Here is a 12,804-nt window from a genome sequence, read left to right on the forward strand (position 1 = left end):
CCCCAAATCCCCAAATCGTTTCTTCTCCACCACTCACACCATTCTCACGCCGCCTCCCACCGTCCCGCTGAAATTAATCATCACCGCCGCTCCCTTTCCCTCACGGAACTAGCACTGCCTCCCTCCTCCACCATCATCAGCCGTCTCTGCGTCTCTTACTCCCGTCGCCGACCGGCTTCGCCATCGCGCAATAACGCCTCATTTTTTTTCCGATAAGTGCGACTATACCTTAACTCCAGTATCCAACCACCAGCATGAGCATTGTGCATTACTTCAGATTTGTTGTTGGTCGTTGTTTGTTCTTGGATTTGATTGTTATTACGGTTAGTGATTTCTTCGGGTTAATATATTGTTGAGAATATTGATTGTGGCTTGATTAGCGTTGAGTGTTGGTTTATTTCGGTGCGTTGGGATAGGCTCGTAATTTGGTTCCGTCAGATTGTGCTTATTTGTGGGTTGTTGTGATTGAGTTGTTGGGGTGTTTGGATATATCTGCATCAGTCGACATGCCTCCTCGCAAACAGACTAGTAGGCGTGCCCGAGGCGGCGCCTCATCTTCCTCTGTGTCTGCAAGGTTGGCAATTGATTCCTCTAGGTTCACCAGCCGAGAAAATTTCGAGTGGTACTCGGCGATTCATGAGAACTCAGTCATTGTGGAACGTTCTATTCATCCACGAATTGACCACGAAGTGCCACTCCGAGCAGAGTTTGATAAATTTGGTTGGGGGCCTCTCTTGGACATCACCGACCCTTATTACCCCGATTTAGTCTGGCAATTCTATGCAAATTTTGAGGAAAAAGACAAAACCGGGATGCAGGACATACGTACGTACGTTAAAGGGGTTACTATTGATTTAACTAGCGCATCTCTGGCCGCTATTCTGAATGTCCCCAATGACGGGCCTCCGGTAGTCTTTAATCAGTTGGATTTTTTCTTGTCGGATATCACTTTCTGGATCCCGCATGCTCGGAGCTGTCTGCATTATTTCACCTCCCCAACCGGCTCCCGCTCCAGCGTCCTCCCGACGTCCCTCCCGCTACTTGATCGCCTCATCTGCTACTTCACGGGAGCAAATATCATTCCGAGGAAGGCCGGGAACAATGAGGTCCGCCATATGGATCTTTATATCACCGATAAGATGTTGAATGGATTGGGGGCCATTCCTGCTATTCCATTGGCGTCGATCATGATTTCCCATATGCGTTCAGCCGCCCACATCGATCCCTCAAATTATAGGACGCCATACACCCCCTTTCCTATCATCGTCTACCGGATTTTGGCGGCCCACGGTGTCAATCTCACTGGTGAGACTTCCTTCCTCCCCACCTCTACACAGATGCTGTCACCCCAGGATATGCAGGGCATGTACTTCATTTTCAGACAGGATGCTTGGTACCGAAACCCAGGGAGTCAACATATCAGTCCCCATCCCCGTGACCCACCGGTTCCTCCCCCTACAGCTGATGAGCGAGCCTGTGAAGATCGAGTGGAGGAAGAAGCGGCATTGGATGCCCGAGCAGTACCTCAGGCTGATTTACCACCGAGACAGCGTTCCCCGCGAGGCACTCGTCAGGTCTTCTCGGCCATATTTGACTACATGGACGACTTGCACACACGAATGGCTCGAATAGAGCACCATGCCAGGACGCAGTCGTATTCCGATGATATCTATGCGCCGCCTTTCGACAGATCCGCACTCGATGGCCTAGAGCATTTGGACGTAGGATCCGACGACGAGTAGTTAGCTTGTTTATTTTATTACTTGTGGAGGCTTTGGATCAATTTTCTCTTTTTGTGTTTTTCTTTCATATGTTTGTTTTTGTTCATTTTATGGCACTTATTATACATAATTATCATCTTTTGGGTTTATTCGTATGCTTGTTTGTTTTTCTTATTCTTTTTTACGCTTATTTGTGTATTCGATGTCGTTCTTTTCAGGAGTTGATGATTTCTACCCCATTTTCACCACTTACTCGACATATTTTTTCTAGGGAAGTGTTTTTGCTTTAACTGTGTTGCTAATTCATTTTTATCGAATTACACTGAGGGCAGTGTCGATTTCAAGTGTGGGGGTGGGTCAGTTTTGTTACACATCGTTGCACAACACTTAACAACACTTTTCACGTAAGATGAGACTATATCTAGAGAAAGAAATCTTGTTTTACTTGATAACCGAATTAATTTGTTAGATTTTGGATCACCTGGAAAACGGTTTCATGTCTGACTCTCTCCTTGAAACTACGGCTCCTCCCATTCAATACTGTCAAATTTAGTAAGCTATTAAAAGAACAGGCTATGGTCCATGGCGAACAGATTCAACAGTTACTGACCATGCACACCTCGACTCAGGGTCGTGGCCAAGGAAGGGGTCAAGGCAGAACGGAAAGCACTGAAGATGGTTCTTATGATCGATTCAGGCGGATGAACCTTCCTGAATTTATCAGTGGTTCTGATCCACTTGTGGCTCTTGAGTGGGTCAAGTCATTGGAAGCCATATTTGATTATCTGAAGTTCACTGATCGAGATAAAATGAGTTGTGCTGTTTTTATGCTAGTGAAAGCGGCCCATATTTGGTGGGAAGCCACCAAGGTTACTGTCAATGTTCGTGAATTAAAGTGGAATGAGTTCAAAGATTTATTCTATGTCAAATATTTTTCAAGTGAAGTCAAGGCCAAAAAGGTAAAAGAATTTCTTGCATTGCGACAAGGTTCCACGAATGTTAATGAGTATACTCTCAAATTTGAAGAATGATGCGTCTTTGTTCCCTTTATTGCCGAAAATTCTAAAGATAAGGGAGAGCATTTTCTTCGTGGGTTGAGGCAAGAGATTAGGAGGGATGTTCATATGTCTAAAGTGGTCTCATATCAAGATATTGTTGAGAGAGCATTGCTTGCTGAACTTGATGAACAGGAGATCGAGAGGGAACGACAGTTAAAAAGACAAACTTTTCAAGCGAGAGGTCAAGGGGCAAGTGCTTACGTTAGAGGCGGCCACAAAGGGAAAAGTAAGATGAAGCCGCGTAGCAAAGCTCCGTTGTCTTCCTCAGATCCTGAGAAACCATTGTGTCCTAAGTGTGGTAAGCCACACAAGGGAGAATGTTTGATTGGCAGTGGCAGATGTTACAGATGCAAAGAATTGGGACACACGGCGCAGAAGTGTCCTCTTACTTCGGATAAAGGAAGAGTATAAGGTAGAATTTTTGTAATGACAAAAGAGGATGCTAATCCTGATTCTTCGGTAATATTTTAATATCCGGCAAGGAAGCACTTACATTGATTGACACTGGTGCAACTTATTCCTTTCTGTCTAAAGTGTTTATGCACTCTTTATCTGTTGAACCTACTGTCATGCCTTTACATTTCAATATTTTGTTGCCTTCTGGAGATGAAATTTGACCAACTTGTATTTTCAAGGCATGTCCTGTACAGATGGGTACAAGATTATTGTTTGCTGATTTAATTGTTATTCTGATGGTTGCCTTTGATGTCATACTGGGTATGGATTGGTTGTCTACTTACCGTGCAGTGATTGATTGTGTGGGTAAAACAGTGAAGTTTTTAGTCGATGATCATGAGAGTGAAGTGTTTGTTGGTTTAGGTTCTTCGTTGATTATTCCCATTATTTCTTATTTGCAAGCTACTAAATTATTGCACAAGGGGTGTATTGGTTTTCTGGCTTCGGTGTTGGATGTGAGAAAAGAAAGTAATATGCAATTACAGGATATTGATGTAGTGCAGGATTATCCTGATGTATTTGCTGAGGAGATGTCTGGATTACCACCTGCTCGAGAGGTAGAGTTTGTTATTGAATTGATTTCAGGTACAGCCCCAATTTCTAAGGCTCCGTACAGAATGGCTCCGACCGAGATGAGAGAATTGAAGAATCAATTGCAGGAGCTATTAGATAAAGGTTTTATACGTCCTAGTTCCTCGCAATGGGGAGTTCCAGTTTTATTTGTGAAAAAGAAATATGTATCTTTGAGATTATGTATTGACTATCGAGAACTGAATAAGATAACTGTTAAAAATAAATATCCTTTGCCGCGGATTGATGATCTTTTTGATCAATTGCAAGGAGCAACAGTGTTCTCGAAAATTGATCTCCGGTCTGGATACCATCAATTGAAGGTGAAGAAGGATGATATATCAAAGACTGCTTTTAGAACGAGGTATGGTCATTATGAATTTTTGGTGATGTCATTTGGAATGACCAATGCTCCTTCAGTTTTCATGGATTTAATTAATCGTGTCTTTAAGCTTTATTTGGATAACTTTGTCATTGTTTTTATTGACGTCATTTTGATCTACTCTAAGACACGAGAACTTCGCAGTGAGCATTTGAGGACTGTGTTGCATCTATTGAGGGATAAGCAATTATATGCTAAGTTGGAGAAATGCGAATTCTGGTTGGAGCAGGTGGCGTTTTTGGACCATATTGTTTCGAAATAGGGAATATCGACGAATCCATCCAAAGTCGAGTCTATTAAGCAATGGTCCATTCCAACGACAGTTTTAGAGGTTAGAAGTTTTCTTGGTTTGACAGGATATTACAGACGGTTCATAGCGGATTTTTCAAAGATAGCATTGCTACTAACGAGATTGACAAAGAAGTCTATCAAGTTTGAATGGACCATAGAGTGGCACAAGCATTCCAAGCACTGAAAGATAAGTTGACTTTTGCGCTTGTTTTAGTACTTCTTTGTGGTACTGAGGATTTTGTTGTGTATACAGATGCTTCAAAGCATGGGTTAGGTGCCGTACTGATGCAGCGTGGGAAAGTGATAGCTTATGCTTCTCGTCAGTTGAAAGACTACGAGAAAAATTATCTCACTCATGATTTGGAATTAGCAGCTGTGGTTTTTTCCTTAAAGATTTGGCGGCACTATCTTTATGGTGAGAAGTGTGAAATTTTTACGGATCACAAAAGTTTGAATTATTTTTTTTCACATAAAGAATTGAATATGCGGCAGCAGAGATGGTTGGAACTGGTGAAGGACTATGATTGCACCATTAGCTATCATCCAGGTAAAGCTAATGTGGTTGCGGATGCTTTGAGTTGCAAATCGAGTTCTTTATTGGGTTCCATGATTCAGAAACCATTGTTGCTTGATTTGCAAAGAAATGAGATAACTCTGGTATCTGCAGGTACAGTAGCTCGATTATCTGCATTGGTTTTCCGCTCAACTTTGTTTGATAGAATTTTGAAGGAACATCAATTTGATAATCAGTTATTGGAATTGAAGAGAAAGAGTGATCTATCAGGAGTTTCTAAGTTTGGGTTGAATCGTGATGGTTTGTTTACTTTTCGAGGTAGAATATGTGTTCCTTTGGGTGATGACATTCGAAAAGATGTAATTATTGAAGCTCATACCGCGCCATATTCGGTACACCCTAGCAGTACCAAGATGTACCATAATCTTCGACGTCTTTACTGGTGGCCAGGTATGAAGAAAGATATTATATTATTTGTTTCTGAATGTCTAACATGTCAGCAAGTTAAGATTGAACACCAGAGGCTGACGGGATTGTTGCAATTTTTACCCATACCGCAATGGAAATGAGAACACATTACCATGGATTTTGTTGTTGGGTTGCCAAGGACTCAGAAGGGCTTTAATTCTATTTGGGTGATCGTCGATCGATTGACCAAGTCATCACATTTTCTCCCTGTCAAGACGACATATTCTATGAATCAATATGCTGAAGCTTATATTCAGGAGATTGTGAGATTTCATGGGAAACCGGTGTCGATAGTTTCAAATCGTGATCCAAGGTTTACCTCCGAGTTCTGGAAAAGTTTACATCGGACCTTGGGAACAAAGCTAGCCTTTAGTACGGCTTATCATCCTCAAAGCGACGGGCAATCAGAAAGGGTTATTCAAATTCTTGATGATATGTTGAGGGCTTGTATAATTGATTTTCCTGATAGTTGGGATTCAAAATTACCACTTGTCGAGTTCACGTATAATAACAGCTACCAATCTTCAATCGGCATGGCACCCTATGAAGCTTTATATGGAAGGAAGTGCCGATCTCCTTTGTATTAGGATGAAGTAGGTGAAAGGAAGATGTTGGGCCCAGAGTTGGTTCAACAGACAGCAGATGTTGTGGCATTGATCCAAGAGAAAATGAAGACCGCTCAGTCTAGACATAAAAGTTATGCCGATGTGAGACGACGGCCTTTGGCAATCGAGGTTGGTGACCATGTTTTCATTAAAATAGCTCATCTCAAGGGAGTTATGTGATTTGGCAAGAAAGGTAAACTCAGCCCTCGTTACATTGGTCCGTTTGAGATTCTTGATAAGATTGGAGATCGAGCCTATCGTCTTGCATTACCAGCGGACTTGGATCGAGTTCACAATGTATTCCATGTTTTTATGCTCCGCAAGTATCTTCCTAATCCATCTCATGTTCTGAGACACGAATCATTGGATATTTTACCTAACTTGAGCTATGAGGAAGTACCGGTTCAAATATTTGATCGCAAAGTTAAAGTGTTAAGGAATAAAGAAATTGGTCTTGTCAAAGTCCTTTGGAGGAATCATGTAATTGAAGAGGCAACATGGGAATCAGAGGAGGAAATGAAGCAGCATTATCCGGTTTTATTTGATGGTAAGCAAATTTCGAGGACAAAATTTTAATAAAGAGGGGAGATTGTAATATCCCAACCTTTTTATCATTCCATTGTCAATGATGTATTCTTTGGTTTGATGTTTTGGAGATACGGTTATTGGATATTCATTATTTATTATTGTATGATATGGTAATGGGTATTCATATGGTTTGATGGTTGAGATTTGTAGAATGGTTATTGTTTATGGTTATATGCATTTGGATGGTAAAAGTATGATTATTGTTTTGGTGTTATGTTTTATAGTTGGTGATGGATTATGGGGGGATGAGTTCTTGTTGTGATAGTTTATATAGATAATTTGAGCATGTATTTGGATGGTTTGTTGCATTGGTACAGCATGGGATTGGAAGAGGGAGTTTATGGTTATTGTGTATCCAAGATGGTGAAGTTGTATTGTTAGTATTGTGCAAGAGCAGCGCCGGAGGAAAGGCGCTGCAACTCTGATGGGTGCAGGGGGCAGCGCCGCAGCGCTGCCAGGGCCGTGGCCCAGGCGCTGTAGGCTGTGAAGCAGCAGCGCCAAGGAGGTTGCGCCGCGGCGCTAGTCGGGGAAGAAGTGTTGTTTGGGAAATGCGATTTTAGGTGTTGGGAAGGCTTTTATATGCCATGTCTAGAAAATTCTACTCATTTCTAACTTTTTCCTTCTCTTCCATCGGTTCAAGTCTTTCTCCCTCAAGATTTTCTCTCCTCTATTTTACACTTCAAGCTCAAGAATCCTAGTAGATTTCATGTTACTCTTATTTTAAGTTCCAAGCTCCAAGGTAAGGATTCTCTTTATATTTTTGAGTTTAGATGGTTTGAGGAATTGAAGGTTTTAGTTGGTTTGGTTGATTCATATGATTAATGGTGATCATTAATGGTTGATTGTATGTATTATGTTGTAAGAATTCCTTTGAGATCATCATAGAAATTGTGTGCTTCTTGGGTTGTAAGCAGAGGCTCTTCCTTCTTGCTCACGTGATAAATATATGTACAAAGCCATGTTTATTGATGTCTAGCTCCTTCCCTTGATATGTTCTTGATATATTTGTTGTTATGTATTCATTGATCAAGGAATACCATTGCATTTATTGATAAAGGAGCTAGTAAGTCATTGTTGCCTACCAAGTGTTTGTTCAATTGCCTCAATGAAGTTTTTATTGATTAAAGTAAAAAATTTATAGTATTCATATGCATGTTATTGGCCAATTGCATGATAAAGGAGTATCTCTCACAGTTTTGATATTTATATCAAAGAGATACTTATTACATGGTCATAGGTCACAGGACTATCAATTGATTTCTTTAATTCATGCCAAGAAATAACATCTATATTGCCTTGATAGCTATTGCTCATTGAAGATGGTATTATATAATTTTCATTGTCATCGCCATGTTATTCAAGCCAAGCCTATGTATATGTATTTGTTATTGCAGCTTTATACTTACTGAGTATAAACTCATTTCAGTTATTATCATCTGATGTATGTGATAAGAAAGATTGAAATGGAGTGTCAAATGCGGAAGAAGTCATATGGCAAGATAAGGGAAAACTCTTGTCATGAAACACTTATTTTGGTGTAGTGAACATTAATAGCCATATGTATTTTGTATTTTGTAAAAATGATACATGTTTCACAGTGACTTTTGATTTTATTTTAAATGATGGTTTTGGAAATGGTAACATTAAAGGTTAGGTAACGCATTGTTTTTTTTATACGAGTTTCATTTTTTTTTATTTTCCCTTCAAAATATAATGCTTCTGCGTATGTTATTTCTTTTAAAATTTTATGTCATGAGAGTGGGGTGTTTCAGCTATGAGTCAGGAGACCCAAAAATTGAGGGATGATTTAATAGCAGCAAATGCACGGTCTGACGTATTAACGTTGGAGTTCCAGGAAGTCGAAGAAGGAGAACGAGTTGTTGATGACATGAATGTCTTCTTTGGAAGAGCAAGTACGTCAACTGGTCGTTGTCATGTCTCAAAGAGCACCTATGCAGACACCCTTTCAGCCATACGACATAGCATTCCACCCAGACAGCTCTTCCCACAGCGGCCGCTTCACAGCGTGAGGATCACACATCGGCGGCTTCACTGCAGGAACATCACATAGCGGCCACTTTGTCACCAGACCATCACACGAACGTAATCCTCACATGGACATAGTTACTCACAGTAGTATATCGAGTCTTCACATGACTTGGATCAGGCCGAGGACGATGACGATGGACAGGAGGATGGTGACGACAACGACCACGACGGTTACGACGATAACGAGACTAAGACACGATAGTATTTTATTATATTTTGTTGATATTATTTATTGCACATTTTAGTTTAAATATCAGTCAAACATGATTTATTTTATATACAATATCAATCCGATTCAGTTGGATATATATTAACTTAATATTCTTTTTCGAAACAATTTTAATTTAATTTATTAGATTTGATAAATATTCAAATACGTTATAAATAAATTTTCAAAAAAAATATTGATAGATACAATTTTAAATATAAAAATTATTTATTATTTAAAAAATATATATTAAATTTCGTGACGGTTTTTTAATAATCTGTCGCTAAATTTAGCGATGGAATAATTAAACTCGCTAATTTTAATTTTAACGACCATTATTATGCCATTTTGGGATCTTCTTGGAAATGGGAAGATCTAGGATAGGCGTAAAAGGGTTGTGGATATTGCTATACAAACATCTTCCTTCTCCGCTCCCTCTTTTTCTACATTTGCGGCTAAGGGTTCCAAAAACTCTGGTTCCCGCCGAATGAAACTCCTTTCCTAAAGCCCCTCTTTGGCCAACTCACCAACTGCTTTCTCTCACAAGGTCAACGACAACCGACTTAATCACGACGGTAAAATCCACCGCTAACGAATGTACCTACGGTTTTAGCAACGGATTTGACCATCGCAAACCATATTTTTGGAGTGTATGTATCCACCATTAAGACTCAAATATAAGCAATTCCTAAAACATGTATATCATATCCAAACAAAAACTCTTGAATTTTTTAAATAAATCGTCAATCGCTCTTTTTAAATTTCTGATTAAGATTTTTTTTCGTATTAGCAACCACTTCCATGATATTTACTATATTTTTAGACGTGTTCAAAAAATTCAACAAAGATAATCAATCACTCCTAACAGCTTAAGTATTCGTAAGTTGCATTAGTTGTTGTCATGTATATAATAAATATAAACTATTTTTTTCTTTCATAATCTTACGCAAAATAATAATAAAAAAAGAATTAAAAAAATCAAGTAACTTTAACGTTCTAGTTCCTTTTAATTCTAAGCTAATTTAATTTAAATCAATAATTTATAAATTTTTATTGCAATAGATTATTTTTTTGCAAACAATTTACTTGTAATATACCACTAGCATGCAAATGGTAATGAGGTATCCCATAAACCATACAGAAACCTCACTAAAATCCTGAAAACTTGAAAATAAAATCGAACAGCAGTTCTATATATAAAATACCTGAGCTATCTCAAGGTCTTAGGTTTCAAAAGAAACTCTAACAGGGATGATAATTCGGAAAACACAACGAAACTAAGACTCAAAACTCTTGATCCCTGTTCCAGTGTGCTCATTCACATCAACCATTCAACTGCATGAAGACTAGACAAGATAGTAAATATCAGCAAATTCGGTGATTCCGAGAAATTGGGAACCTAATATAAGATCTTGGTATGTTTGGTTTCATTAAACAAAGTAGTTGTTTGGTTGCAACAAGAAAAATATTAGAAAACGTACACCAATCTGGAAATAGGATAAATGGGTCCGGTCAGTGCCTAATAAACTCCCATTTTGCAATAATATCTAATATATATATATATATATATATATATATATATTGATTTTTTATAAGAGGGGAAAAAATCAAAAAATCCAAACACATGAGACAGCAAAGAAATACTTTTCCGCTAAATTGTGTTTATACATTCTTTTCCCGCGTATCCTCTCACTTTCCATGTAACTAACAGGGCCTTTAAAATGACTTGAGTCAATACTTACACTAGCAGTCGAGAAATGGAATGTCATTACTTGTTAAGATTTTAGCGTCACACATGGGTGAGGAAACTGATCCGTTTTATTACGTATTGACAATAATTTGTAGGTTATAACCTCAATACACAGCACACTGTAAAAGTATGGCTTGCACTCAGGGGAAGACACGTAATTCATGAGAGAGTGAGGCGAAACTCATTCTTCAGAAAAATTATGCATAACATTATAATTTTTTTAGATGAGGGGTCGAGACAGTGCTTTAATGTGTCTTCGGGGCAATGACTCTATGATAAAGCGGTAAATCAGTAACTGGAGCCTATGCTAGTCCTAGGTTCTTTATGCTTCAACTCTTCTCGCCTTATATTAACCAAAGTTTAGTACCATCACCATCGAAATAGAAGCTAATATCCAAATAAGTTGATTGTATCCACTAGTTTTAGCCACGCTTGAGTAATCTGCATAATTTAGGTGCAAATAATAGATAACTTCCGGTCTCTGTAAACTATCAAATTTTCTAAATTAAAGTTCTTCATCCTACCACCTCTGAAAGTAATCAAACTATACGCACTGTAACTCTTCAAAGTGCCACTAGATCATTTTACTTTATAACACGCGTCTCGTTATTTCCCTTCTAACTTTCAATTAAATCCAAACAAATTTAAAGCCAACGGTATGAAGATGGATAGAGTAAAATAATCAATAAACAAAGACAATCTAGGAGCCAAAACATATCTCTTTCTATCTTACTCCACTAGATTAGATATTAAATTCGGATCTCAGAAAATTAGAATAAAATTCTTCAGGAATCAATGAAGGCGTAATTTTGCAAAAAAAAAAAAAAAATCTACCTTGATAATTTAGGTACCTCGGAAAAGCTAGAATTCGAGCATGAGTTCTTCCTTCTGATCGGAGAAGTAATGGAGAATATAAGGAGTGACGCGAATGACGGTGACCCAAACCCCGAACATCGCAACGTGGCTCTTCAGCTGCTTCATCGCCGCCGCTTTGTCCGGTTTTCGGATAAACATTCCCGGAAACATTTTCGCTCCTCCGATCGATATGTGTGGCTTGTGTTGAAGAGACGACTGAAGTAAAACCCTAAGCCAACGTTTCTATTTGTAGCTTGCAGTTTTGTACTAGTTTTGGGTGCCGGGTTTTTGTGTGTGTGCTGGATTAGTTCATATATGCCCATTATTTAATATTGGGCCTTGGCCCAGTTTTTGGTTGTGGGATGTTTTCAAAAGAGGGTTTCATTTCTATTGGTAAAACTACATCTAATTTTTAGTACTATAATTTGTATTTATTTTTTTATTTTTGATAGATAAAATTTTATTTTATTTTTGTAATTTGTTTTTTTCTTTCATTTTTTGTTTTTTTTAACTGGAAGACATGACGAACTTGGGTTAAAAAAGACCAAAAATGATAAAATATACAAGTTATAAAATAAAAAATGCAAACTCGCGGTTAACATTACTAAAAAAAATTAAAAAATACAAATGATAAGACCAAAAGTATAAATTTTCCATTTCCTATTGAATACACACGTTACTTCGAGTAATTTTTTTTTTTTTGACATATAGTCGTACATTGGGCTAGATTTTGTTATTCGGTTGGCAAAGTGATTTGTTATAACTTCTATCTCGATTCGAGATATCATATCAAATTTGAGATTTTGATACTAAATAGACTATAAACCAATCAATATTAGATTTTCTCTTATTAATTTTTTAAATTTTACAATTTCGAACTCCAAATCCATATGGTCTGCGCTCTGTGCTCTCCCATCCACAGGCAAAACGAATTCATAACGGTGTTACTCTTTCAATGCAGTAACAGTTGGCTATTCCAATCAATAACAATGTTTTCATAGCGAGACCTGTGATTTAATTATCTATCTTAAAATAATTGTTGAATCGATCGGATCAATTCTACTTGACATTTAGACCAAAAAAATTTGTTATACTATGTAAGAAACAATTAAATTAAAACTTTAGTTCACATGCATGTTTTATCTCACTTGATTTTTGGTACATAATTTACATTGACAAAACAAGAAATTTTCACAAAATATTTTTGTAGTAAGAATGTTTATTAAATTTCTTACGGTACAATCTGTTAATTTATCTGATATAAGTTGTGTTATCTCCAAACTCAAAGG

General features: G+C 37.9%; 2 protein-coding genes across 4 annotated transcripts; one reads left to right on the forward strand and one right to left on the reverse strand.

The window, feature by feature from the left end:
- Positions 1–3,429: 3,429 nt before the first annotated feature.
- LOC142505157 (uncharacterized) lies at positions 3,430–8,724 on the forward strand. The gene is made up of 6 exons (XM_075618016.1): positions 3,430–3,910; positions 5,146–5,384; positions 6,048–6,194; positions 6,306–6,612; positions 8,252–8,302; positions 8,426–8,724. Exons 1-6 carry the CDS (start codon positions 3,430–3,432, stop codon positions 8,722–8,724), a joined length of 1,524 nt encoding a protein of 507 aa, XP_075474131.1.
- Positions 8,725–9,955: 1,231 nt separating this feature from the next.
- Positions 9,956–11,793, reverse strand: LOC142541887 (mitochondrial import receptor subunit TOM6 homolog). Of its 3 annotated transcripts, none has more exons than XM_075648350.1 (2): positions 11,512–11,793; positions 9,956–10,245 (listed from the first exon to the last, which is right to left on the reverse strand). In XM_075648350.1, the coding sequence occupies exon 1, from the start codon at positions 11,684–11,686 to the stop codon at positions 11,522–11,524; it is 165 nt and encodes a 54-aa protein (XP_075504465.1). In that variant the 5' UTR covers positions 11,687–11,793; the 3' UTR covers positions 9,956–10,245; positions 11,512–11,521. The 3 variants fall into 3 exon arrangements, with proteins under 3 accessions (XP_075504465.1, XP_075504460.1, XP_075504458.1); XM_075648345.1 differs by having other exon boundaries at positions 9,956–10,256; positions 11,495–11,793; XM_075648343.1 differs by having other exon boundaries at positions 9,956–10,256; positions 11,512–11,791.
- Between the last annotated feature and the right edge of the window lie 1,011 nt (positions 11,794–12,804).

Source organism: Primulina tabacum, chromosome 1 (genome assembly GCF_025594145.1).
Source record: "Primulina tabacum isolate GXHZ01 chromosome 1, ASM2559414v2, whole genome shotgun sequence".
Lineage (NCBI taxonomy): Eukaryota > Viridiplantae > Streptophyta > Magnoliopsida > Lamiales > Gesneriaceae > Primulina > Primulina tabacum.

Excerpts from the sequence above, each read along its gene's own strand:
- LOC142505157 (XM_075618016.1), top strand. The coding sequence starts at position 3,430 with ATGGGTACAAGATTATTGTTTGCTGATTTAATTGTTATTCTGATGGTT. Across the intron at positions 6,195-6,305 it reads GACGGCCTTTGGCAATCGAG|ATTGGAGATCGAGCCTATCG; the intron begins GTTGGTGACCAT and ends ATTCTTGATAAG. Across the intron at positions 6,613-8,251 it reads TTATCCGGTTTTATTTGATG|TGACTTTTGATTTTATTTTA; the intron begins GTAAGCAAATTT and ends CATGTTTCACAG.
- LOC142541887 (XM_075648350.1), bottom strand. The coding sequence starts at position 11,686 with ATGTTTCCGGGAATGTTTATCCGAAAACCGGACAAAGCGGCGGCGATG.